The sequence below is a fragment of the Falco rusticolus genome, chromosome 7 (genome assembly GCF_015220075.1).
Source record: "Falco rusticolus isolate bFalRus1 chromosome 7, bFalRus1.pri, whole genome shotgun sequence".
Lineage (NCBI taxonomy): Eukaryota > Metazoa > Chordata > Aves > Falconiformes > Falconidae > Falco > Falco rusticolus.
Genome location: NC_051193.1, coordinates 17,023,873 through 17,047,687, shown reverse-complemented (window position 1 = coordinate 17,047,687; position 23,815 = coordinate 17,023,873). Strand labels below are relative to the sequence as shown.

Below are 23,815 nucleotides of genomic sequence, written 5' to 3'. Positions count from 1 at the left end.
GGCTGGAGGGGGGGTCCCTCCCCATCGCTTTGCCTGGTTGGACCCAGCGGGATCTCGGGCGGCGACGGGGGGGGTGAGGGTGGAACGACACACACGACAACGGGACGACAGCTTGAGGGGGTGGGGGGGGACGAGAGCTGAGGCGCAGGGGGTACCCCGGCTGGACCCGGGACGCAGCGCCGCGGGGCTCCCGGCTCCTGTGCCCAGGCCAGGTAACGGGAAGTTTCCCTGCAGGGGAGCGCAGGGGAGCGATCCCCGGGCCGGTGGGCGTGCGGGACACGGCGCGGGGTGCGGGGCACACGGCGGGCACGGCCCGCGGGCGCCCCCGGGCAGGGCGGTCTCAGCCCCGGAAGCTCACGGTGAGGTGAGGGTGAGGAGGCTCCGCGCTCACGGAAAACGTGGAGTCACCGAAGGGGCGGGGCGGGCGGCCCCAATACCCTTGAGCCGCCCGGTGGAGGCGGGGTGCGGGCCCGGCCCTTTGTGCCCGGCGGCAACGTGTGTGAGTGGGTGGGTGGGTGGGGGGGTGAGGTGGGCGCTAGGGCCCGTGGGCATGGGGTGGGGGGGGAGGGGGGCGCTAGGGCCCGGGGTGGCGGCGCGGGACAGCGCAGCACCACCAACTCTGGGCGCTGCCGCGCGGGGCTCACCTCCTTAATAGGGGCGGTGACGTCACGGGGGGCGGGGGCGGGCGGTGCGGGGGCGGTGCGGGGGCGCCGCGCGCATGCGCCGGGCCGGCGGCCGCGCCGCTGCAGCAGCGGAGCGGTGTCCAAACGGCGGAGCGCAGTGAGAGCCATGGCTAGAGATGGCGAGGGACGCGGCCAGACACCCGCCGCGGCTGCGGAGCCTGGCCTGAGGGAGCGGGGGCCCTAAACCCACCGACGGCGTCATCCAACAACAGGAAAAAAACCCAAATAAATAAATTACAAAAAAAAAAGGGAAAAAAAAAAAAGGAACAGCCACCAGCCCGGCAGCAGCAGCACCGCCACCAGCCCACAGCGCCCGCCCGCCGCTGCCGGCCCGCGGGAAGAACCGGCCCGCGGCCGCCGCGAAGAGCTCCGGGACGCCCCGCCGCCCACCAGATAGATGTGCGGTCCAGCCGCCCGCACGGCCGACGATGAACGCGCAGCTGGCGATGGAGAACATCGGCGATCTGCACGGGGTGAGCCATGAGCCGGTGCCCGCCGCCGCTGACCTGATGAGCGGCAGCCCCCACCACCGGAGCGCGGTGGCCCACCGCGGCAGCCACCTGCCGGCCCACCCGCGCTCCATGGGCATGGCGTCCATCCTCGACGGCGGCGACTACCACCACCACCACCGGCCGCCCGACCACGCGCTGACGGGCCCCCTGCACCCCACCATGACCATGGCCTGCGAGACACCCCCCGGCATGAGCATGAGCAGCACCTACACCACGTTAACCCCTCTGCAGCCTCTACCTCCCATCTCGACGGTCTCGGACAAGTTCCCTCACCACCACCACCACCATCACCACCACCACCACCCCCACCAGCGGATACCGGGCAACGTGAGCGGCAGCTTCACGCTCATGCGGGACGAGAGGGGTCTGGCGTCTATGAACAATCTCTACACCCCCTACCATAAGGATGTTACCGGCATGGGGCAAAGCCTCTCTCCGTTGTCTGGATCGGGCCTGGGGAGCATCCACAACTCCCAGCAAGGGCTGCCCCACTACGCTCACCCCAGTGCCACCATGCCCGCCGAGAAAATGCTCACCCCAAACGGATTTGAAGCCCACCACCCTGCCATGTTAGCCAGGCATGGCGACCAACACCTCACCCCCACCTCCGCTGGCATGGTGCCTATCAACGGGATCCCACACCACCCCCATGCCCACTTGAACGCCCAGAGCCACGGGCAGATCCTGGGCTCTGCCAGGGAGCAAAACCCTTCTGTAACTGGTTCGCAGGTCAACAGTGGAAGTAATTCAGGGCAAATGGAAGAAATCAATACCAAAGAAGTAGCTCAGAGGATCACCACCGAGCTCAAGCGGTACAGCATCCCCCAGGCTATCTTCGCCCAGAGGGTGCTGTGCCGCTCCCAAGGGACCCTCTCAGACCTGCTGAGGAACCCCAAGCCTTGGAGCAAGCTCAAATCCGGCCGGGAGACCTTCCGCAGGATGTGGAAGTGGCTCCAGGAGCCGGAGTTTCAGCGGATGTCTGCTCTGCGGCTGGCAGGTGAGCCCGCTGCGGAGCGGTCGGGGCACGCCGGGGCCCCGGGCCTGGGCAGGCCGCCCCGCTCCCCGCCTGCCCCCGCCGAGCAGCCCCGGTCCCCCCCTCCGCCGCTCCGTTTCTCCTCTCTGCCCGCTCCCCCTCCAGGCTCCGCGCCCCTGGCCCCGGCCGGCTCCTGCGCGCCGCGCTCCCGGCTTCCAGACAAAGCCGAGCCGGGGCTCGGGCTGCGCACTGCGGCGGCCCGGCTCTCCCCGTGCGCCCGGGCGGGGCGCGCCCGCCAGCCTCGCCCGTCTACGGCGGGTCGGCGCCCGGCGTGCCCGGTAACGGAGCGCCGCCGACACCCGCGCCGGCCGGCGGCAGCGCGTTCACCGGCGGCCGTCTGAGCGGCCGGGCCCTGTACGGCCCGCGGAGGGGTGCGGCGGAGCCGCGGCAGCGCTCCGCCGAGGGGATTCGGTGCGCCTGCTTTGTGCGGGGGGCGGCGGCCCCGGGGCGGCGGCGGGCTCCGGTCGCAGTCTCCGGCGGGGCTGCGGGCCGGCGTCGCTCCGTGTCCCTTGCTCGGGCCGGGGTCGAATGCTGGGGCGGGGGTTCCCCACACACGGTGCGGGCCCGGCGTGCGACTGGTGGCTGAGAAGCGCTGTTGGCTGAAACAGTTAGGTTAGGGTTTTGGTTTTTTTTTTTTTACTGGTTGTAATTATCATTAGGCCGTGGAGTTAGAATTTCGTGTGGATGCCTCTGCATGAGACAGGCAGCCTGTGTCGCGGCTCCGCGCTGCTCCAGCGCCTCAGCACCCCTCAGCGTTCACCGGCTCGGTGTGCTCCCAGCGCGGCTCCCGCATTGTCTGCGGGGGCCGCCGTCCCGCCTGGTGCCCGGCCGCCCCGAGCCCGCCAGCCTGCGCTGCCAGCGCAGAGCCCGGGTTTAATACGCCGCGAGTGAGGGTTTGTTAATTAAGTGATAGGTCTCCATTAATTTGTCCCTGGAGAACGCAAGACAGTCAATCCGAGTTGGAGCCGGGGTCACTGAGCCGTTTCACAGACAAAAAACCGGGAAGGGCCAAATCTTTCCGCTCGCAAACGCACAAATGGTTCTGCGCTTTCGACTACCACGACGGGGGGAAGCGGGAACGGCTTCCCGACCGTGCGGGGCTCCGGCGCCGCCGCCGCCCTGCTCCTCGCCTGTTCTCCGCCACCCTCCTCGCTTCTGGAGCCGATGCGGCGGTAGGAAGGGCCCGTGGCGGGGTCTCCCTCCCTCTCCGGCCGGCCCTGCGGTGCACGCCGCTGGGACGACGTTGCGCTCTTGGCTTCCACTCCTGCGGAGTCCGTTTCAAAGGTCTGGGCACTCAGAAAATGCCCTTTCCTCCTTCCCTTCCTCAACAACTACCCCGCCAGGAGAAAGCTCTCGTCTTGCTGGTGCTACCCGGGAGTGGAGGATGGAGTTTGTGTTTCCAATATCCCCGTAACGATTGCTAAGGAGAACTTGTTTCGATTTGGAGCGTATTTTTACGACAATTCGGTCGACCTGAATCTCCGCTCATTTGCATAGATCGATACTGGAAACAACCCCTCGCTTCGGAGTCTGTTGGCATTCCCTCAGTGGCGCTGCCGGCCGGGGAGCTCTGCCAGCCCCGGCTGCGGGGCCGGGCAGGAGGGAGGCGGCAGCTCCGCCGGCGGCCGGCCGGGCTCTGCCCAGCTGCCGGGCCCGGAGAGGCCTATTGTTCGCTTCTGCCCCCAAACCGCCCCTTCCCTCCGGCCGCCGCAGCGCTGCCCTCGCATAACCGGCTCCCGGTAATCCCGTTAGGGAGACAAAGCCTCATTATTCCGCCTTCCCTTTCCGATACAACCTGAAAGCCGGCACCTTACAGAAACTGGCTCCCCGGGGCAAAACGGGGCGCGCGGCCCGGGGAGGCAGTGGGCGACCGTGGGTGTCGGGGAGGGACGGCCGTGGCCCAGCGTTCCGCAGCCCCTGGAGCCGAGGCGGCGCCAGGTTCCGCGGGGCGCTCCCCGCTCTGCCGGGGGCTGGGAGGCCTCGGCCGGCGCTGCCCCGCCTGGGCGCCGGCGGCCCCGCAGCACGTGGTCATTTGCATAGCGCCGCGTCCCAGCCAATGGGGGCGGCCCGCGGCGCCCCCCGCCCCGCCCCGCGCAGGCAGCGCCGCGCTGCGCGCCCCTCCGCGCTGCCCGGCCGGCGCTGCAGGCAATCTGCGGTAAATGCATCAAGTATCGATTTTATTTTGTGCAGGTTTTAAATGTGTGATGATCTCGCTAAGTGGTAAAAATCTGCCCCGATTGATATTGATGTATGAACATCAATTCAAAATATCATAAATTACTCCAGCCGACGCAAATTAAATTTCACATCCAAATTATAACTGGCTCCCGGGCGTTTAGAAAATTATCAGGTAGATAAATACCCGGAGCGGAGCCCTCGCCGCCTTCGCCTCTTCCCTTTCTGATGTCCAGGAGGTGGTGAGGGGGATGGAGCCTGCTTATTTTAGGCCTCGCGGTCTCGCCCAGCACTTTATCTCGAGTATTTGCCCCTTCCAGCCGCCCCTGGGGGATTCCTACCTCCCAGATTACAGAAGCTCCGACAAATAGAGGAAAAATTGGTAGTTACATGGAAGCAGGATTGAGGTCTTGACACTTCCTGGGCTGTCTCTTGAAATGTAAGCAGAACTGCTAATTGCAAAGCTGACCTCTTCCAGCCTCCATCTTATTCATCCCACCTTCTTTCTCCTCTCTGTTCTCTTTTCCTTTGTCTGCCCCCCTCTCTCTCCCCCTCTGGCGCTGAATATTTATCTATTTGGCCGTTTCTCCGTTAGTTAGTCTTCCTTCCCTCCCCCTGCCTTCCTGACATTCGGAAGGGCAGCGAAGGGGTACCGAAACAATACGATGTAAAGAAAATGTACAGCCCTTTGCAGCCTGCTGGGACTGCAGGGGGAATTTATTTCGGGTTATATTCTTGGGGGGGGGACACACGGGGACACACTGACAGGAGGGGATAAGGAAGGCGAAACCCCACTCGTTCAGGGAAAAATGACCTGCTTGGAAAAAAAGACCTGCTTGGAGCCGTGTGCGCCGGCCCGGCGGGGAGCGCCCGAGGGAGAAACGCGGCAGCGGAAGGTTCCGGGAAGGGGCTGGGGGTGTGCGGGCTGCCGAGGCCTCCCCGACCGCGCACCGCTGCCCCAGCCCGCCCCGGGGCGCGGGGGAGCCGCGATCGCCGGTGGGGCTCGGGGAGTGGGGGGCGGCCCGGCCTGTTCCTCCGCAGCTGCTCGGCGCCTGCCCGCGCCCCGCTGCTGTTTTCCATAGATGCATGTCTTTTTCTCCCCTCCTCTTTTTCTCGCTCCCTGCCTCCCAACGTGAATCCTGGATAAGCTGGAAGCTTGGGAAGCCGGCGAGGAATTCTCGCCAGGTTAACTGTAAAGAAATCGATGCAGCCATCGGAGCGCTTTCCGCGTTAGATGTGAAATGTAACGCGCGCCGCCCGCGCCCCACCGGCCGCCCCAGCCCTCCCGGGGAAGGTCGCCGCCGCCCCGGCCGCGGTTGCCTCATTAGGGCCTGTTTAATATTTACCCGGCGGGGACTCTGCGTAAAAGCATTTGCATCAGGGAGGCGGAGGGCATCGACCGGGGGCTTCACCGCCGCCATCCCGAGCACGGCGCGGGCCCGGGGGCAAGGGCCTGCCCCTCCCCGCCCCGCGGGCCGCCCGGGCCCGGCTCCGCGCACCGTGGGCGGTGGCAGCGGCCCCTCCGCAAGGTGCCCCGGCCCGGTGAGGCGGGAGGGCGGCCCCCAGCCCGCCCCCGGCGCTGGGAGCCGCGCTTGTTTGCCGGCCGCGTCCTTGCGGCGGGATTGATTTACAGCCCCTCGCACACAGCCGCGTTTACCCTTCGTTAATGTTTGCCCGGGGGGGGAGGCGGAGCGGGGCCGGGCGACGGCCAGCCGCCTTCCTCTGCGCCGGGCCGGCCCCGCGCCCCGCCCCGCGAAGCCCCGCCGGCTGAGCGCTGCTCGGCCCGTGCCTCTTCTCTGTTCCTTCGTTTGTTTGTTTGTTTGTTTGTTTTAATTACCCGCCGCGTGGTAGGGAGGCGCCGGGGGACCGTGCCCCGCTCCCCCCCTCGCTGCCATGTGGATGAAGTAGCCTGAAAGCGGGGCCGCTCCCGACCGCAAGCACCGACCGGGTCGCCCCGAGGGCCCGCACGGCCGGGCTGTGGGCGCGATGCCGGCATGACCCGGACCGTCTGCCCGCCCCGACCGGCCAGGGCCACCGAGCCGGCCGCAGCCCTCGCCACGTGCCTCCCTCCGTTCCCAGGGGCTCTGCGCCATCTACTGACCGCCGCTGGGCGGGAGCCGGCCCCGCCGGCCGGAGCCTCCTGCCCGCACCGGGCAGCGGCGGCGGCTGCCCCGGGCCTGGAGGCGGCGGCTCCGGCGAGCGCTGCGGGCCGGGCTGCGCCTGGCGGGGTGCGCTGCGCCGCTGCCCTGCGCCGCTGCCCGCGCGTCTCCGCCCGCTGCACGGCGCTTCCTCGGGCCGAGCGCGGGCGGTGTGCCCGGCGTCAGCACCGCGGACAGCTCCCGCCGGAACGGCCCTGCTCCCGGCCCCGCTCCCGGCACGGCCCCACTCCCCGTGCGTCCCCACTCCCGGGCGAGCCCCGCTCCCGGTACAGCCTCACTGAAGGTACGGCCCCACTCCCGGGCGAGCCCCGCGGCGGGCCGGGACGAAGCCAGCCCTCCCGTTGCGGGGCCGAGGCGGCCCGGAGCGCAGCCGCAGGGCTTTGCCGAGTCGCCCCACGGCTGCCGGCCCCGACGGGCAGCTACGCCGCATCGATCACGGGTCGGGCTGCGCCGCTGCGGGGCGGGCCGGGCTCTGCCCCCCCCGGGCTGCGTGCTCGGGCTGCCCGCGGGGGCAGCAGCGGGAGCGGGAGCGGCTGAGCCGGGCAGCGCGCCCCGGGGCTGGATTCCTTCGTGCGGGTGCGTGGCCGGAGGGGAAACGACCCCCCAGCACTGTAACTGTGCGTGACCCTGCCCCGGGGGGGAGGATGGTGCCCCGGGAGGGAGGGGAGCGGCGGGGTGCCGAGGCTGAGCCCACCGCAGGTGCCGCCGGCGGGAGCCCGGGCGCTGCCACCCGCCCGTCAGGCAGCCGGGAAGGTCGGGACAAAATTAACTGGGAACGCACAGGCCGGGAACGCATCGGTGGCTGTGCTTGCACGCACCGGCAAGGCTCCGCCGCTCGTGCTTGGCTCGGGCAGCCTTCCCCCGTCCCCGGTGCAGCAGAAGGATCCCCGTGACCCCCGCACAGGGGGCGGGTTCGTTTGGAGGGAGACCCGAGGTGACTCCCAAGCGCAGGAACCGCTGCTGAAGCGCTGGTGGTTTTAACCTGAAGGCTGCAGGCATCGAGGGGAGTTTTCCCCCAGGACCGAGCGGGGACTTAGCGTGGCATCCTGTCGTGTACTTCCACGATCAAATCGATAAATGTTGATTCGCATTTCAAACATAAATCTATCTGGATTAATCGTATACTGACAGGGAAGCGACCAGTGCTTACTGGCTTTCTTCGGAAACGCCGCTTGCTTGAGCCATTTTGCTTAAGAGGAAGTCAGTTTTATGATGCTGAAGGAGTAATTTATAGGAACAATTTATTAGCTCAACAGTAGTTTTGATTTTTTCCCCATTGCAGGGCGATAGGAAATCTCCGTGGTAACATTTTACGTACAGCCCAAATGGCAATTAAAACGCAATGGATTGCTGTTCCGCAGGTGTGCCAGAGCTGCTGCGGATGGTGTAACCTCGGCGCTGGTGTGTGCAAGCCCTTTCTGGCGGACCATTAGCAATGCTGCTGCTTCAATTAGCTGCAAGTACTAAATCGGATGACACGGGGGCGTCTTCCTCAGCGACCTCCGCGCAGAAGCCGCTGCAGTCAACCCGCTCTGAGGTTGGGGGTGTTAAGGCGCAGCGATGCCGCCTGCATTGCTGCCTGCCTTGCTCTAGGTGCGTCGGTCAGAGGTGCGGGCGGGATTCCCGCGGGTGCGCAGCGCTCCCCGCGCAGGAGCGGGCTGCTGCGCCGCTGCCGTAACGCCCCCAGCACGGAGGGACTTCTTGATGTCATCGGCGCCGCGTTCATCGTCACTTGAGACACGGCTTGCTGTTCCGATTATGGTGTCGGAATTGGCTGCGGGCTCAGCAACCGGAGCGGGGAAAGCGGGAATGGGCAGGTAGGGCCTTGGGAAAGGAGCTGGCCGGGTCCCTGAGCGCCCCGGGGAGGGTTTTGGATGGGTCGCGTCACTTCACCGCTCAGAGGCTCCATCCTCGGCGGCTGCAGCGGAGCCCGGGGCTGGGGCAGCAGAACGGGGCGCAACACCCGGGGCTCATCCGAGCGCGTCGGAACCCGCCCCGGGGGCTTCACCCCCGCCGCGCCGCTCAGCGAGGCTCTGCCGCAGCCCCGTGCGGACCCCGTGCAGCTCCGCAGCAGCCTGTGCGCTGCGCACCCGCGCAGGAGCGCGCGGGTGAGGCGGCCGGTGCTCCCGGGGCAGCGCGGAGCGGTGCGGTGCGGAGCGGAGCGGACAGCGCTGCCCAGCCGGGCAGTGCGGAGCGGGCGGTGTTTCTTGGCGGAGCGGTGCGAGGCGGCCGGTGCTCCCCGGCTGGGCCGTGCGGCGCGGTGCGGTGCGGCGCTGTGGGGTGCGGTGCGGTGCAGTGCGGCGCTGTGCGGTGCGGTGCTGTGGGGTGCAGTGCGGTGCGGCGCTGTGGGGTGCGGTGCGGCGCGGTGCAGTGCGGCGCTGTGCGGTGCGGCGCTGTGTGGTGCGGTGCGGTGCAGTGTGGCGCTGTGCGGTGCGGTGCGCGCCCCCCGCTGTGCAGCGGCGAGCAGCGGGCGCCACCCAGGGGCCGGGGGCTGCCTGTGCAGCTGAGGCGGGGGGGGGGGGGCGAGAAGAACAAACACGATTAAAATATTGATGTAGTCTCAAGAATCGTTCATTAAGGCAATTTAATCTTTGCTATTAAATGTCCTTCCAATTCATTTGGGGTAATTAAGATGCAGTTTAAGTGATTAAATTCTAATTACTTATGCTAGACAAAGAAATATTTGTCACAGTAGTATGGTTAACTAAAGACCCAGCTAAAGAAATTTAACATTTACTTGAAATGATATCGCAGGAAAATCGGGTGCTTTCCCCGGACTGATCCACTTAGTGCCATATTCTGTAGTGGTGATGTCAGCTCACTCAAGTGGTCACAGATCCATCAACACCACAAGTTTGTGTAAACCCCAGAATCCCAAAGTGTTGAGTCAGTGCTCCGCAGTCACATTCACTTAATTATTCCAGGGGCAGCAAATGAAGGTCGTTCATTTTATTACATTGCGCAGGAGCGAGATGTTTACCATTCAGTCTCAGCTGGGATCCGTGTGCTGCCAGGCTGCTGTCGGCCTGTGAGCCTCCCATACAGGGACGTGTTTTTACCTCTTTTCATGGTATGAAATAACAAAACTGTTGCCTGGGCTCGATGGCAGAGAAATAAGATACAAAACAACTGACCTCGGAGTAGATGGCTACACCTGCACTCTAAAGAAGTGTAAATACAAATTGCTAGAGAGACAAGTGCAAAATGCTGAATGGTGCCAGGAGTAATGAGAAATAATTTAGCATGGGAGCAGACATTTCGGAATAGCACATACTGTCTTCAGTTGAAAGGGGAAAGTTTTGGGGAGCAACCAACAAACATGCAGGCTTTCATCACTGCCATGGGAATGGCCTTATCCTACAGCAGGCTGGTGCTTTGGGGAATGCTCTTTGCAGCATCAATGCTATCTGCTACCTTCTACGGTGGCAGCACACAGCCACGAGCTGCCCCAATGTGCAGCGGCTTTGTCTCACACAGCACCTTGCTAGTGATCCTGTCTCCCAGGCACCTGTGAAGGCCCTGGGGCAGTGACAAGCAGGATGGGGCAGCCCAGGGGACCACCAAATGGTGACCTGTCATAGTGAATGGCACACAGGAGCTGTGGTTACTCATCCAGGCCAAACAGATCCACTCGCTTTGAGTTCTCATGGTGAAGTCTGCCCTCAGGTATGTGTCTAATAGGCCCCTTATCTTCTTCTCATGTTCCCCCAAATACAAAGTTTTTGATAATTAGGAAAGAAGATCTGCCATCTGTGTGTCTCTCTGCACACTCCAGAGGTGTTATTCACATGATAAGGATGGAGTTTATCACTCTTTATTATATATTATCATCACCTTGAATTTACCATAAACTTTTGGCTACTTGCTTCCACCGAGCTGTTGTAGCCAGCAAGATTAGGGCTATCTCTGACGGCCAAAGTCCTTATGCAGTTTCAACCTCCTATGGAAATCCTGCAGCCTTTTCCACCCAAAGGCAGAGCCTCCTTCAGAGGAATATTCTCCAGGAGAGCTCGTACCAGCAAAGAGATTTACTCTCTGAAAAACGTTGTTGGGTATCTTGCGATGTTTCGAAACTAGAAGCAGCTACTTTAGAAAGACATTCCCAGGGTCTTAGTGGGCACAGTTCAGGCCCAGCCTTTATAGACCTGGCACAATAGAGATGAGCAAATACACATAAGGAGAGAATTCCAAGAAGGTTTTTTATGTCTCTAAGACATGTCCCGTACACATGAAATTGGGATAGCTAAATGACTAGGCTTTGCAAGAGGAGGGGGAAAAGATGATAATCACAAAACTTTTGAGAACTCTCTCAAGTCAGTCTGAAATACTTCTCCTCTCCTACGACACACGCAGAAATGCAGGACTGTTGTCAGCACTTCTTTAAGCTGGGCTGCATCAATTATTTTGTGGGGTTTTCCCACTTGTGGGAAGGGTGACTGCTCTGAACCCAGAGCAATGAAGCTGTTGGCTTGTAAACTCTTCATTGCTTTCTGGGAACCTCGCACTGGAGTCTTTGAAAGAAGCATAAAGCGTTGCTTTTTCTCCTACCTGTCAGAAGCAAATATAATGCTCATGAATGGTAAGGGTGAGACGGTCCTCAAAACAAGACCAGTCCGGTGAGGGTGGTGCTGAGCAGCCCAGAGCTCAGTGCTGATTTTACCTTCTGATGTGTAGCCACCAGAAAGTGCCTCCTCAGGCAAGACAGAGCCGAGCCCACAGGTGTGAGAGATCCCCAATCCTCCTTGCTCCCCAGAATGAACATTTCGGCTACAAAACGGGTTCCTACAGATTGTTCTGTCTGTAGCGTCCAGCTCAACCTTCCAGGCACGGCACCAATTGCTGTCAAATAATATATCAAATGTGACAGAAATTAGCGTGGTGTGAACTGGTTCATGGGGAGCTGAACCAAGACCGCCACCTCATCTTGTACAGGGCATTCAATGGCCATCAAGTAATAATGGCTTGTGGTCAGCAGTGACCTGGGCCAGAGCTGGAAATGTGACCTGTCACTTCAGGGTGAGAGGCCCTGTACCACATCGCTGGTGGCCAGCACACTGTCTCCTCTTCATGTCAACCAGGCTCGGCATTCCACAGGGCTGGGGAGGTTATCATGGGTGCATCTCTCCGCTGCTGGTCTGGACCCCCTGTAGGTACAGGCAGAGGGGAAAAGGGCTGCCCGTAGGTGGGCACCCACTGTGCGCATCACCTTCCTCCTCCTTGGGGCGAGCAGGCTCGTGCCACGGCACCGGTGGGATTGTCTGCTTCCCTTCCCAGGGGAGCTGCAATGCCATGCTGGTGCAGGGCGCTTGGGCAGGGTGCTCCCCTGCTGCCACCCAGGGTCCCTGCTCCCTTTCCAGCCACCTTGTACAGACAAAACCCCGGTTCTGCCCATCGCGTGTGCTTGTCCGGGAGCCACAGGAGCTGCTGCTGGCAGCTGGTGAGCAGTGTGACACGTCGGAACACGTGGCCGCTGCCTTAGCCTCTTTGGGGTGTGTGTCCCCAAACCAAACCAGCAGAGAGCAGGTTGATGGAGAGTATTGCCGGTTTTGTTCTTTGCTTCTGGTTTTCAGAAAGGAAAATTCATGTTGGCCAGATACAGCTAGGCACATATGTACGCACCAAGCGCTCCTGAAAATCAATTTATGGTAATCAGGGCTTTTTCCTTAGATTTTTAAAAGAAATCCACAGTCTAGGGATGAAAGACTAGATCAAGCGTCAGGGTTAACACCTGGGCTTACTGTAATCTTGACTTTTAGACTGACAGAACGGTGTAGTTCACATCACAGGTGGGCAAAACACCCTCTTCGCTATCAACCTAAAGATGCAATTAGTGCGTTTTCATAGGGGACGTGATCCTGCTCACACCTCTGGCAGAGCAGGACCGATCCCACTGTGCCGCACGGAGCCAGGCCAGCTGGGTGCTGCAGGAGGGGGTGGCAGATGGTGGAGCTGCAGCCATGAGAGCCCGTTTGATACCGCGCACAGTCAGCCGGGCCTCCATGAGATACACAGAGCTTACAAGGTTTGGCAAGTTACCTTAGCCAAATCCCTCGGGCAACTGAGAAGGAACAAAGGGAGACAAAAATAGATTGATGGACTGTATCAGGAGGATTGCAAGTGTCAAAGATATCTGTTGCTCAGGGCAGAGGAAGATGGAAGTGACTGGAAGAGGCCAGAGTTCAGCAGTGGATTTATATGGCTCCTTGTGGCACTGATAATATTACATTGTCATATCTGCACATGTGTTGCCAGAGTCAAAGCGACTCTTTCTTCATCCTCTGCTTGGCTTTTTTCTTAACTAGACTTTCTTAAGGCTTTCTCAAAAGGCATCACAAGGGGCATGTCTCAGCCGGGGCAGCCCAGAGAGCAGGCGCACGGCTGTCACGGCAGGGAGCCAGGGCAGCCTCGGGGGAGCACAGCACCCCGCAAAGCACCCAGATCCAGCTTCTGTGCTGCAGGAGAGGGTCCTCTCACAGCGCTCACAGGCAGGGGCACGTGAAGGACATCAGTGCAAATTACTTCTATTATCTTCTGCTGCGTAAAATAAAATCCAGGTGAAGGTGTGGGATAAACAGTTTTGAAGACAGGCTCTGGTGTCTGCCCAGAAAAGGGTTTTTGTCGGTGCCTCTGGAGCCTCCGCTGCAGTGGCCACCCTGGCCGGCAGTAGAGGAGAAGCTGGCCCAGGCAGACCTAGCTGCCCGGTGGGAGCGTGTCCTGGGCTGAGCACAGGGTGCTGGCACTGGCCCCGGTGGCCCCCATTTGCCAGCCCCCGCAGTGCGAGCTGGCCAGCCGCCGTGCCTGCTCTGGGTAGACTCTCACATTGGAGCAGATTTTCTCCCGTGGTGTACATTTGTTCTCTGGCAAGCTGGAAGCTACAATTTATTATTAAAATTGATTGGCTCCAGTGCAGGAAAAACGATCGTAAGGAAACCCTATTACGGTTTTTCATTATCACCATTATTTATTTTTAAGTGCTATTAATATTCCTGGGTCTGGACAAGGCAGAAGATGAGAGGTGGTGTTCACCCTTGCTGCTCACAGCCCCAGGTCGGCAGTGCTGTCTGCAAGGGCTCTTTGAGCAATTAAGCATATTGGAAAATTTTTGCCCTCAACCTACCTCTGGCAAATGCTAACAGGGGTAGAGCTGAAAAGGAAACAGCTTTCATGTTGCCTGAAAATGATCTGGTTTTTGAAGGCATTCCCAGTCTCCCTGAGGTGGAAAAAGGCTCTGCTGGTGTGCAGCTCAGCTAGCACCGGTGGCACGGGAGGACCCAGCATCCAGACCGGGCTGGGCTGCCTCGGTTTCACCTGTTGGTGCTGAGCCATGGTCTGGCAGGGACCGGACCTGTTGCCGGTGGGTCTTTGTGTCTCGAATAAGGTCCCAAACTGCAACTGAGTCAGTGCCTCACTCTCAGCCAACACATCCCTAGTCCTTAGTTGGGAGCAGCAGAACTCCATCCAGCTTGGATGTGAGGACAAGAACCGTCTCATTCTGAAAGCTGACCTAGAGCGTATCTTCACCGGCTCCCACCTGGTGTGGACCAAGCCTCAGGAGACCAGCATCCCTGCATGATACTTTGTTAAAAATGTTAAAATGTTAAAAAATGAAGTCTGTGCTGGCCAGCGGGAGGAAGGGATGGCTCCCAGCTTCTCCAGGGAGCACCATGGGAACCTCACCACTCGCTTTCTGATGGGCTTGACTGAACTGAAGCTTTATGGGCAAAACACTAAAGTTGGCTTATTTGTATCACAGACTGGATAGGATTTTTTTTTTCTGCCCAGCAATACGCACTTTTGTCTCTTACCCCCATGATGTTACTAGCGGTAATTATGAGGTCTCTGATACAACTGAAGTTGAGGAACAAGGTGTAACTCTTGAGACATTCTAAGGCAATAATTATTCAGGCACATTACATTTCAGGAGATGAGCACAAGCTCAGGAAGACAATGTGTTAAGCGAGTTAGCTTCACAATAGGTGGTTGGGGGTTTCTTTATTCTCTGTGATTTCAGAGAACTCGTGTACTAGTTTATGATTGAAACCCAGAGGTTTGCACCACTGATTGACCTAGCTGTGTATCTACTGCTGTGACCTCATTTGTGCCATGACAATTCCTGCTGAAGCGCTGTACGGTGCTGGCTCAGCTCACATTATTTGCATAGTTAAGATTTTGTGACAAACAATGATCTGGGCAGAGAATCTAGGTAAAAGATTTGTGTAGTCTTTGAAAAAGGAAGATGTAAAGCAGCATGGCCAGAAATGAAGTGTTAGGCACAGCAAACAGCACCGGCATTTGGATGGTCTCTTTTCCTGCATGAGCCCATTAGCAGGGGCAGCGTCAGAACGTGAAGCGGTCGCAGAGCTGAACTTCTGCGGCTGCTTTCACAGCAACTTCTGATCATCAAATGGTGAGATGTTTATAAAGGACTGAGATGCTGGTGGTGCCTTCTTTGCTCCGCATTCCTAATATTTGTCGGTAAATAACAGACTATTCTTGCAAAAGTATTTTCAAGCCTGGAGTTATTGACTTTAACTTCCAATGGGGATGCAGAATTATTCCGGCAGACACTGTTCCCCACAGTGAGTTCAGCAGCTCAACTTCAGTGGGGGCTCGCTTGCATGAGAAAACCTGTTTTTCAGCCCAGAAGCTTCACAGTGTTTTAGAGGTCAGGATGTAACTTCAAAGCACTCTTCAAAGGTTTTCAGATAAAAATAACCGTGGAAGATACGGGTTTGGCATCCCAGACCATTTGATTGATGTGTCACTGCTTATGAAAGAACGTGTAGCTGGAATATATATTATTAGGAGCTCTTCAAAAGCTTCACCTCAGAGGGGGCTGAGACGCTGGCGTCTCGTCCCTGCCTGCCTGGGCCAGAAGAAGGTGCCTTTGCATCTCCTGGATCTTTCTGTCTGATCCATGTGGTTGCTGTTTCTCTTAAGTACAAAAGGTGGATGACTATTTTTAGACCTCCCTCGAGCAATTATGCCAAGGCTGGCTCTCGGTTGCAATAAAAGATGTAGGAAGGACCTCTGGTGAAGTAATCTGCTGCTTTCATTCCAAGAACCGCCAAATAGGTGGAGACACTGCACAAAATTCTTCATATAATCAGCACTGATCTCCAGAGAAATCAGGACTAGACAGGCACAGAGACAGAACATCCACATTACCTTCAGAAATACATCTCTAAAGCAGCATTAAAGGACATTGTTAGAGAAAAAAGGGGAAACAGACAACTTCAGACTCTTTTGAAAGCAAGACAGAGCAATCTCTCCTCCAAAGGAAACCTTTATCCTAGGGAAATGCTAACAAGATGAGCTGGCAGACAGTCAAAGGCTGGTGGGGGGATCTGGGAGCCACCCTCCCATCCCGGTTGGATCCTGCCTGGCAGGCGATCTGCAAGGCAGATTTCTAATTGCAAGCACCCTTTAATAACGTAGAGCAAAATAAAAGCCAGAAAGGGACAGAAGGGATGAGAGGTAAAACAAGATGAAATTCTATAAGGAATATTTATTTACTGCACCATTGTTCTTAATGTCACATGGTTTGTTTTGTTCAGAATACATAATCATCTGGCCTGTAAGACTGTAGTAGCATCCTGGTTTCTCCCAGTTCCTTATTTCTTGGCCAATAAAAGCTACAAAAATGTGTTGACAACAAATAATGAAGGTGAAAAAGGTGGCCAAGATCAACTCTATTGCTCAATGAATTTCCACTCTACCTTATAGGAATATTGCATAGTTAAATTCCCAGCACTAATGGGTGTTATTACAACGTAAGCTCTCGGTAGTAGCATTGGATGAGTTTTAACAGGCAACAACAAAGGTATTCCTTAACTTCTATTCCTTATATTTGTTATAGTTTATAATAAGTGAGAAAATTAAATGTCACGCATCCTCTCCAAATGCAGAAGCTGACATGAATGGTCCTTTCCCCCCAGTTTGCCCTGTACCATGTGCCCCTGCGGTCCTCTGCCTGCCCTCTCTAACCATCCTCCCTTTTCTTGCAGCGTGCAAGAGGAAAGAACAGGAGCACGGGAAGGATAGAGGGAACACACCCAAAAAGCCTCGGTTGGTCTTCACGGATGTCCAGCGTCGAACTCTACATGCAATATTCAAGGAAAATAAGCGTCCATCCAAAGAATTACAAATCACCATTTCCCAGCAGCTCGGGTTGGAGCTGAGCACCGTCAGCAACTTTTTCATGAATGCACGGAGGAGGAGTCTGGATAAGTGGCAAGACGAGGGCAGCTCCAATTCAGGCAACTCATCTTCTTCATCAAGCACTTGTACCAAAGCATGAAGGAATAACCACGAACTAAACCTCGGTGGAAAAGCTTTAAAAATAAATAAATAAATAAAGACAGACCAGGACCTCAAGATAGCAGGTTTATACTTAGAACTATTTGAAAAAAATGTTATTTATAAGTCCAAAGAAACCAAAGACTTATTTCACCTGCATTATGACTTTGTTCTAAGACACACACTTTAGTAGGACGACGACTTGCAAAAAATGGAGAGGAAGAAGAAGGCGAAATGGAGGGAATGAAACGGAATGCAAAGAGAAGAGAAACAGACCACTGGTCTTACACCTTTGCCCATTATCATCTTCACCGTACTTGGCTGTTTAGTGGTTTGGAGCATAGTGATTTCTTGTCATTGAACAGACATCTCTTCAGATATGGCTCTTCACTTCCACAGCAATTGCCATGAAGGTGTATCGTGTATCCATACTGTGTACACACCGGTGGTTAGGGACTTAGTCAGGGCTGGTCTTCAGAGAGGGTTGTGCCATGGCATGACTGACAAAGCGTGGAGTCGTCTGAATTCATTTGAACGGTAGTGTGATTTTTGCTGTTTCTTGGTTTGAACTTACCCAGTGCAACGCCTGGAAACGAGTTCAAACTAGGCAAAGAAATTTTGAATGGTACCTAAACCAGTGCATTCTCTTTGTTTGTTAAGGAATGTTCAGATTTAAGAAAGGAAAACTATTCCATCCATAAAAAAAAAAATCGACTAGCTACCAAAGAACACATTTAATAATTATATTGCAGGTATTTTATTGCAATGATTTTAATATTCCAAAGCTATTTTTACACAAAATACTATGTAGAGTTATAGGTATAAACTAATCTAACTGTATAACACATAAAACTTGTATTCAAGACTGTTATTTGCAATTAGTAAAACCACGTTATTGTTTCTTTCCGTGATTGGCAAGAAAGAATGTCATCTAAGAAGATCGCAGCCCCTGTCGGAGCACAGGTACTGATCATGGGATGCCACTTCCACTGAAGCCAGCCAGCCTTTTTGCCACTGGCTTCAATGGGAGCAAACCAAGGAGCCGTTCGAGCCATGCGTAAGGCAGCGTGGTCCTTAGTCGTGCACATCGCCATGTTGCATCGTGCCAGGCTGGCACTGCCGCCCACCCACTGAGCAGTGCTGGTGGCATGGTGTGTGCTGCCATGTGCATGGCTCAGCTCTGCCATCGAGCCTGCGAACCGGAGACCCGAGGCATTCTGTATGCAAAAGGGAAAAGAATTGCAAAATGTAAAACCACAGGGCTCAGTGTTTGATCAATACTCATTGACATTCGTGAGCAGGTTTTTTTTACCTATTGACTTTACCAGGCAAAGGAGTAGCAACAGCTTTGAAGGCTTGTGGTCTTTTCCTATTGAAAACAGCGGTACAACACCAGTTAGCGTTGGAGGGAGGAGCTCTGGCATTGCTTTTGGAAGGCTGAATCCTGGTGCCTCTGAAGTCAATAGCCAAATTCCCATGACACCGAGATACAGCCTGACATTTTGTGGCTTCGTATCTGTGCGTAGCAGGCTGAGCTTTTGTCCTGTGCATTCTTTCTTGCTCATCTATTAATCAGGATAATGCATGAAATAGTTCAAAGTTTGTAGCGGAAAAGCTTTGAATGCTCTGTTGCTAACAGACCCGTAGAAGAAAAATCATCCCGTTCCTACTCTGATAAAAAGAAAAGCGTGCAACATCTGCATATTAAATTTTAGTGTAAGGCAAAAATAGGCTTTAAAAACCATACGTGTGCCTGTTATATTTCTAACCGGTGTTTCAAATGACTGTAGTAATTCTGCTAGGTATATTAAATTCCGAAGTAACTAAATATGCAGGTATAGGCCCAATACAAGGATTAGAAATAGGTAATCTTACTTACAGCCTTTTTTAAAAAAAGAAAAAAAGAAGAGAGAGAAAGGAAAATTCAAGGTAAACTAGAATCTAACCACCATCACCGATAGCAGATACTGGGTTTGGGGATGAAGCCCACTCAGAATGCTAGCAATGCCAAATTGAAGCAACTTGTAGCACCAGTTATTTCCCAAGAGGACAGGGTCTAGTCAAGGTTCAGGGTATACAGTTAATTTCCAGTAAGTGTTCAGAATACAGCTGAAAATATCTCTTTATTAAAATAAAGTGAAATAAACCCAAGATTTTTGGCACTCAATATTTCTCCACATTTCCGTATGTCAAACCCACTTCAAGACTGACAAAGCAATTGGCTATGAAAATGTAATCTGTGAGGTTTTTGAGTCTCTAGCTTACCTTAAATTTTAGCAAGCTTTCTTTTAAAGTGATCCATCCCCCCGGAGACGTAATTGACATGGGAACATTAATAAGCTCACATATAAAATATCTTATGAATGCAGTCTCGTTAGTGTAAGGTTAATAAAGGACAGTGATAACTAACATTTTAGTTTTTTCCAGCATAACACTGCTTTGTAACGTACCTATAGTTTAGAAAAGAAAGCCTTATTTATTTAAAACTTGAGAATTTAAAAATGCAGGGAAATTCAAAGTACATTGCCGCATTTTTTAGTATTTCCATTGTATTGTCTTTAGAGACTACTTGCTGAAACCAAAGAGAACTTTCATACCAGCATTAAATTTGCACCCAATATGCAATTTCAGGATCTCTGATACACACACATGCAAGCCCCCAAATAGGTCTGTGTATATATACACACACACACGCATTGTTATGGGGTGTATGTATGTATACACGCACACACATATATCCACACACACTAAAACTGATGCACAAGTTCTAGATTTTAATTGTTTTGCTTTTTTTACATGTCTCCCTAAGTATATATAGACTTTCTTTTTTTTTTTTTAATAAGCCATTAGGAACAAAACCACTCTTCCCATAAGCAATATGCACCTCATACTCTGAATAGGCAAAGAACACACTTTTCTTTAATTCCTTTCGAAACATGAAGCAAATAACTATGGAACTGCTCATTCTACCTGTCAAGTTGTTTTACCTCTGAGCAGGCTGCCCGGCCGCACCGCCTGAAGCACGGAGAGGTTACCCAGTGCTCCCTGGCTCAGAGCCTTGCCGTTCCACAGCAGGGCATCCTCGAAGGGCAGCGTCCTGCGGGTGCTGCGCCTCCCGTCACGCAGGAAAGCTTGCCTCTGGCACGTTAGTCTTAGTCTTTTGGTTCACTTCATTCCTGACAAGACAGAAATTAGTTTCAAATTCAACAGAAGGACCTAAAAATCTGCCAGGAAGGGTTAGGAGAGGGAGCAGAACCTGAAACCATTTGGCAGCATCAGGAGACGGGGCTTCAGTCGCAGGTGGCTCTGCGGGCGAGAGGGCATTAGGAACGCGCATTCGGCTCATAGGCTGCATCCAAACCTGACCGCAGTGACCCACGAGGGGAGGCTGGCCAAGAGGTGAACTGTCCGCATCCATCCCCATTGTAAATGGCATTATTAGCTTTCCAGGAAAAAAAATAAAATTAAAAAAAAAAAAATAAAATTCAGACCGACCTGTACGGCTCCGTTAGCCCCCTCATTGCTTTCCAGGGGCCTCAGCCTCCTCTCCTTACTCAGGTAAAGCAAACCCACCGAGAGCGAGCAAGCCAGCAACAGGGCTTTCGCTTGAGTATTTGCTCCTGCTCCAGCCCATGCCAGAAGCAAATTCCCAAGTGGCTGAAGTGGCCGGGGGTGCCCGGGTGCCCCGACACGGGACCAGCCCCCGGGCTGCCCGCGGGCACTGCTCTTCTCCTGAGAGGGATTTCAGGATAAGGCTGCGGTGGTGGCGGGTGCTGCTGCGGGGGCTGCCGCTGCCCGGAGGGCTCGGAAACACCGCTGAGCTTATACCAAAGAGTCTTAGGACACCTCTCCTCACCTGAGTTGTAAACAAGACATTTTTACCCCGCAAAATGGTCCTTCTTTCTACTACTCTTCCTCCTATTCTCCTCCTCCTCCTCCTCCTTTGTACATAAGGATGAAAACTATGCATTTAGCAAACAAAGAGAAAGCACTTACCCTTTTCTATCTCGCTGCGTTTGGGTGCATTCAAAGGCCCAGGGGCTAATTTTGAGACTTTGCTTAGCCTCCTGGTTTATTATTGTGGTGTGGTTAGCTTTACAATACATTTGGTAACTATTTGCTAAAGACAAAGAAGCAAAAGGTAAGGAATAGCTACTTCCACGTGTTAAAAAAAAAAAAAAAGAAAAAAAAAAGAAAAAAAAAGTGTGTAAAGATCTACTATTTATAGTGTGAACCAAAGACGCTACCTCACTCGATTTCCATTGGTGATTTTAATCACATTGATGATACCAAAGAATACCAAAGATTTTTCATGCATGGCCTCAGTCTGGAAAGGGAACTCATCCTCCTTCTTACCCCCGTCCCCCCGATCCCCCTTCCTCACCTTCACTCAGTGTGTAACCTTGTCTTCATTCTTAATGGTAACGCTACTAACCTTACGAATACTTCTCTTGCTACAACTGCTACTACTGACGATGATAAGGATAATAATAATAATAATACTAAAGCTCTAGGCAAACATGTTGCAAACTTTGTAAACTCATAGGACGAGTGCCTTGCTTGAACCAAAGTGTTAAACCGCTGTTGACCTCTTTATCTCTCACCTTATACTCTTTGAATACCTCAGCCTGTTAGAAAGGCCACTAATGAAAAAAGGAATAATTCTTCACCGTGGTGCTTTTTGCCGTGCAACCATGCAATGAAACTTTCTTTGATACCAAAGGAAAATATTTTTTTCCACTTTCTTGCTGACAAACCAAAGGTTCCCTCTTCTTTCCCCCAAAGCAGCTTGAGTCCCTCAGCCCAGACAGGCCGTGCATTGCTTTTACCAATTCCTCCAAATACCTCATAGTAATAAATCTTTAGGGTTATGTTGTATAGAGAGTCTATGTGATAAGGCAGAACTTACTAGTTTGATAATTGTTAAGGTTACTTACAAAAAGCTTTATAATTCTTATTTATTTTGTAGGGGTTGTTTTGTTTGTATATTCCTTTTATATCATTCGGTTTGGGTTTGGGTTTCTTCTTTTTTCCTTTTTTTTTTTGGCAGAACTTCTCTGTTATACTCAAGGAAGATCTTATTCCTGGGAATGTTTCAAAGTGGGTGAAGATCGCTGTTTGCAATGAATGCGAGAAAGGGAAACATGGCTTTGATTTCTTTTGTTTCAACGAGGATGCTTTGTGTTCGCTAGTCGATGTTCTTTTCACAGGGTAAAAAAAAAATATTCTCTGCTGTGATAAATGGTTCCTATTTTTTCTCTATAATGTGCTGTGACTTTTAATTTAATTACATTTTGTATACGCTTATTTAATCACTGCTTTAATTTATGACTATGTAGTTTAACAAAAAAAAAAAAATTGTATATAGTAGATTCAAAAATGGCCAAAGCTTTATGTTACAATCTTTTCATTCTTGATGCCGAGATGAACTGAAGGAGAGTGCTTCTCTTGACTGCAGGGTGTATCTTCAGCCTTGTCTTGGCATGCACTTCCACCCGTGTTACAAACACTGCCAGGTTACCCCCCCGGGCCTCCCTTCCCCCCGACTTGTACATGCCAAAATGAGTGTTTCAAGGTAGTACTTTTGTCACTTAGAAAGCAGAAAGGCATTAATAGTGTGTTTTTCCTTTAATTTATTTGTCTTTTTCTAGAAAGGTTGCTTTGTGGGTGAAACCCACACATCCAAAGAATTTAAAAGTCGTTTAATGTTGAAAAGCACTGGCATTTGTGAGAGACTTTGCTGAGTTTTTGTTTTCCTTCGCCATTCGCACGGGTAGCGCAAGTAGCGGGCGTAAGCCTTGGGAGAAAAGCTAACTTGAATTTGGAAACCTTGCTCACGGAAAGGCCTTGGCCAGCGCCCCAGGGCCCGCGGGGGGGGCGGCCGAGGGGCGGCGGGTGATGGGGTGCTGCGGGGGAGCCCAGCTTGAGAGCTGGCGAGGGCTGAGGCCACCCGCGGGCCACCGCCGTGTCACCTGCTCTCCAGCCAGGGTCCGCAGGCACGGAGGGGTCGGGGTCTGCGGGGCGCAGCCGGGTCCCCTGGGAGCTGCAGCCGCATCCAGGCTCAGGGACCGCGGCAGCAGTGCGGTGCCCCGGCTGCGGGTGAGGGGGAAGGGACCTGTGCAGCATCCCTCTGAGGGGTCCAGGCACTGTGCCTGCCCCTGGCCCCCCCCAGCTCTAGGGAGGAAAAAGCAGTTTTGAGTTGAAAAGCAAAAAAAAAAAAAAAAAAAAAAAAAAGGAGTAATGACAATGATAATTCTGCAAAGCTGATGATGGCATCATGGCACAGAATATAGGATGCCACTCACCTCTATTTTATTTTGCATAAAGAATAGACTCTGTTTCAACTAAATGTTGTGTACTGACATGGTTTGTGATGGCTGTAAATATTTCCTTTCCCCACACAGTAGCTGAGCTCCAGATGTACCTTGTTTTCCTTTGGGGGGATAGTGGAGGGGTTGAGGGAGGGAAGGACAAGGGCAGGGTTTGAGCTTTTGGTCAAAAGTTACACTTTCTAGATACATTTTTATACTTCAAGTATTGAAACGGGGCAATAAAGACGCTCTGAAATGCAGGATCATTAAATGGTCTGTCAGTAAGCGTTGGCTAAGTGTCTGCTTTGAATACATAAGCTAATGCTGTGCAATGAGTTACGCTTCACGTGGAGGGGGGAGACAAAGTGTTAGGCTCCAAATCCGGCACAAGCCATCGAGCACTGGACAGAACTGTGCTTGGGAAGACACAGTTTCTTTTCCTGTTCCCGTAGTTTGATTTTTCACGGTCTGTTCTGCTTTTATTGCATCCTCACCGTGGAACCGCGTTAGTTTTGCAGTCTGAACCGAACAACAGTATTAAATGAAAATAAACGTTCAAGCATTGTCTTTTACTTGCTTTGGTAGTTGTCTTCATCCCCCCTGCCCGCAGCCCAGCCCCAGCCGAGCTGCAGCCTGGGTCCCT

General features: G+C 54.2%; 1 protein-coding gene and 1 long non-coding RNA gene across 2 annotated transcripts; one reads left to right on the top strand and one right to left on the bottom strand.

Moving 5' to 3' along the window:
• The first annotated feature begins 738 nt into the window (after positions 1 to 738).
• Positions 739 to 23,744, top strand: ONECUT1 (one cut homeobox 1). The gene is made up of 2 exons (XM_037395067.1): positions 739 to 2,192; positions 16,570 to 23,744. The coding sequence occupies exons 1-2, from the start codon at positions 1,112 to 1,114 to the stop codon at positions 16,860 to 16,862; spliced, it is 1,374 nt and encodes a 457-aa protein (XP_037250964.1). The 5' UTR covers positions 739 to 1,111; the 3' UTR covers positions 16,863 to 23,744.
• On the bottom strand, positions 5,076 to 6,518 carry LOC119151293. Its single transcript, XR_005105368.1, has 2 exons — positions 5,750 to 6,518; positions 5,076 to 5,593 (listed from the first exon to the last, which is right to left on the bottom strand). It is a non-coding gene; the product is annotated as an uncharacterized LOC119151293 (long non-coding RNA).
• Positions 23,745 to 23,815: the final 71 nt, after the last annotated feature.

Coding starts and splice junctions, on each gene's coding strand:
- ONECUT1 (XM_037395067.1), top strand. CDS start 1,112: ATGAACGCGCAGCTGGCGATGGAGAACATCGGCGATCTGCACGGGGTG. Junction 2,193..16,569: donor GTCTGCTCTGCGGCTGGCAG/GTGAGCCCGCTG, acceptor CTTTTCTTGCAG/CGTGCAAGAGGAAAGAACAG.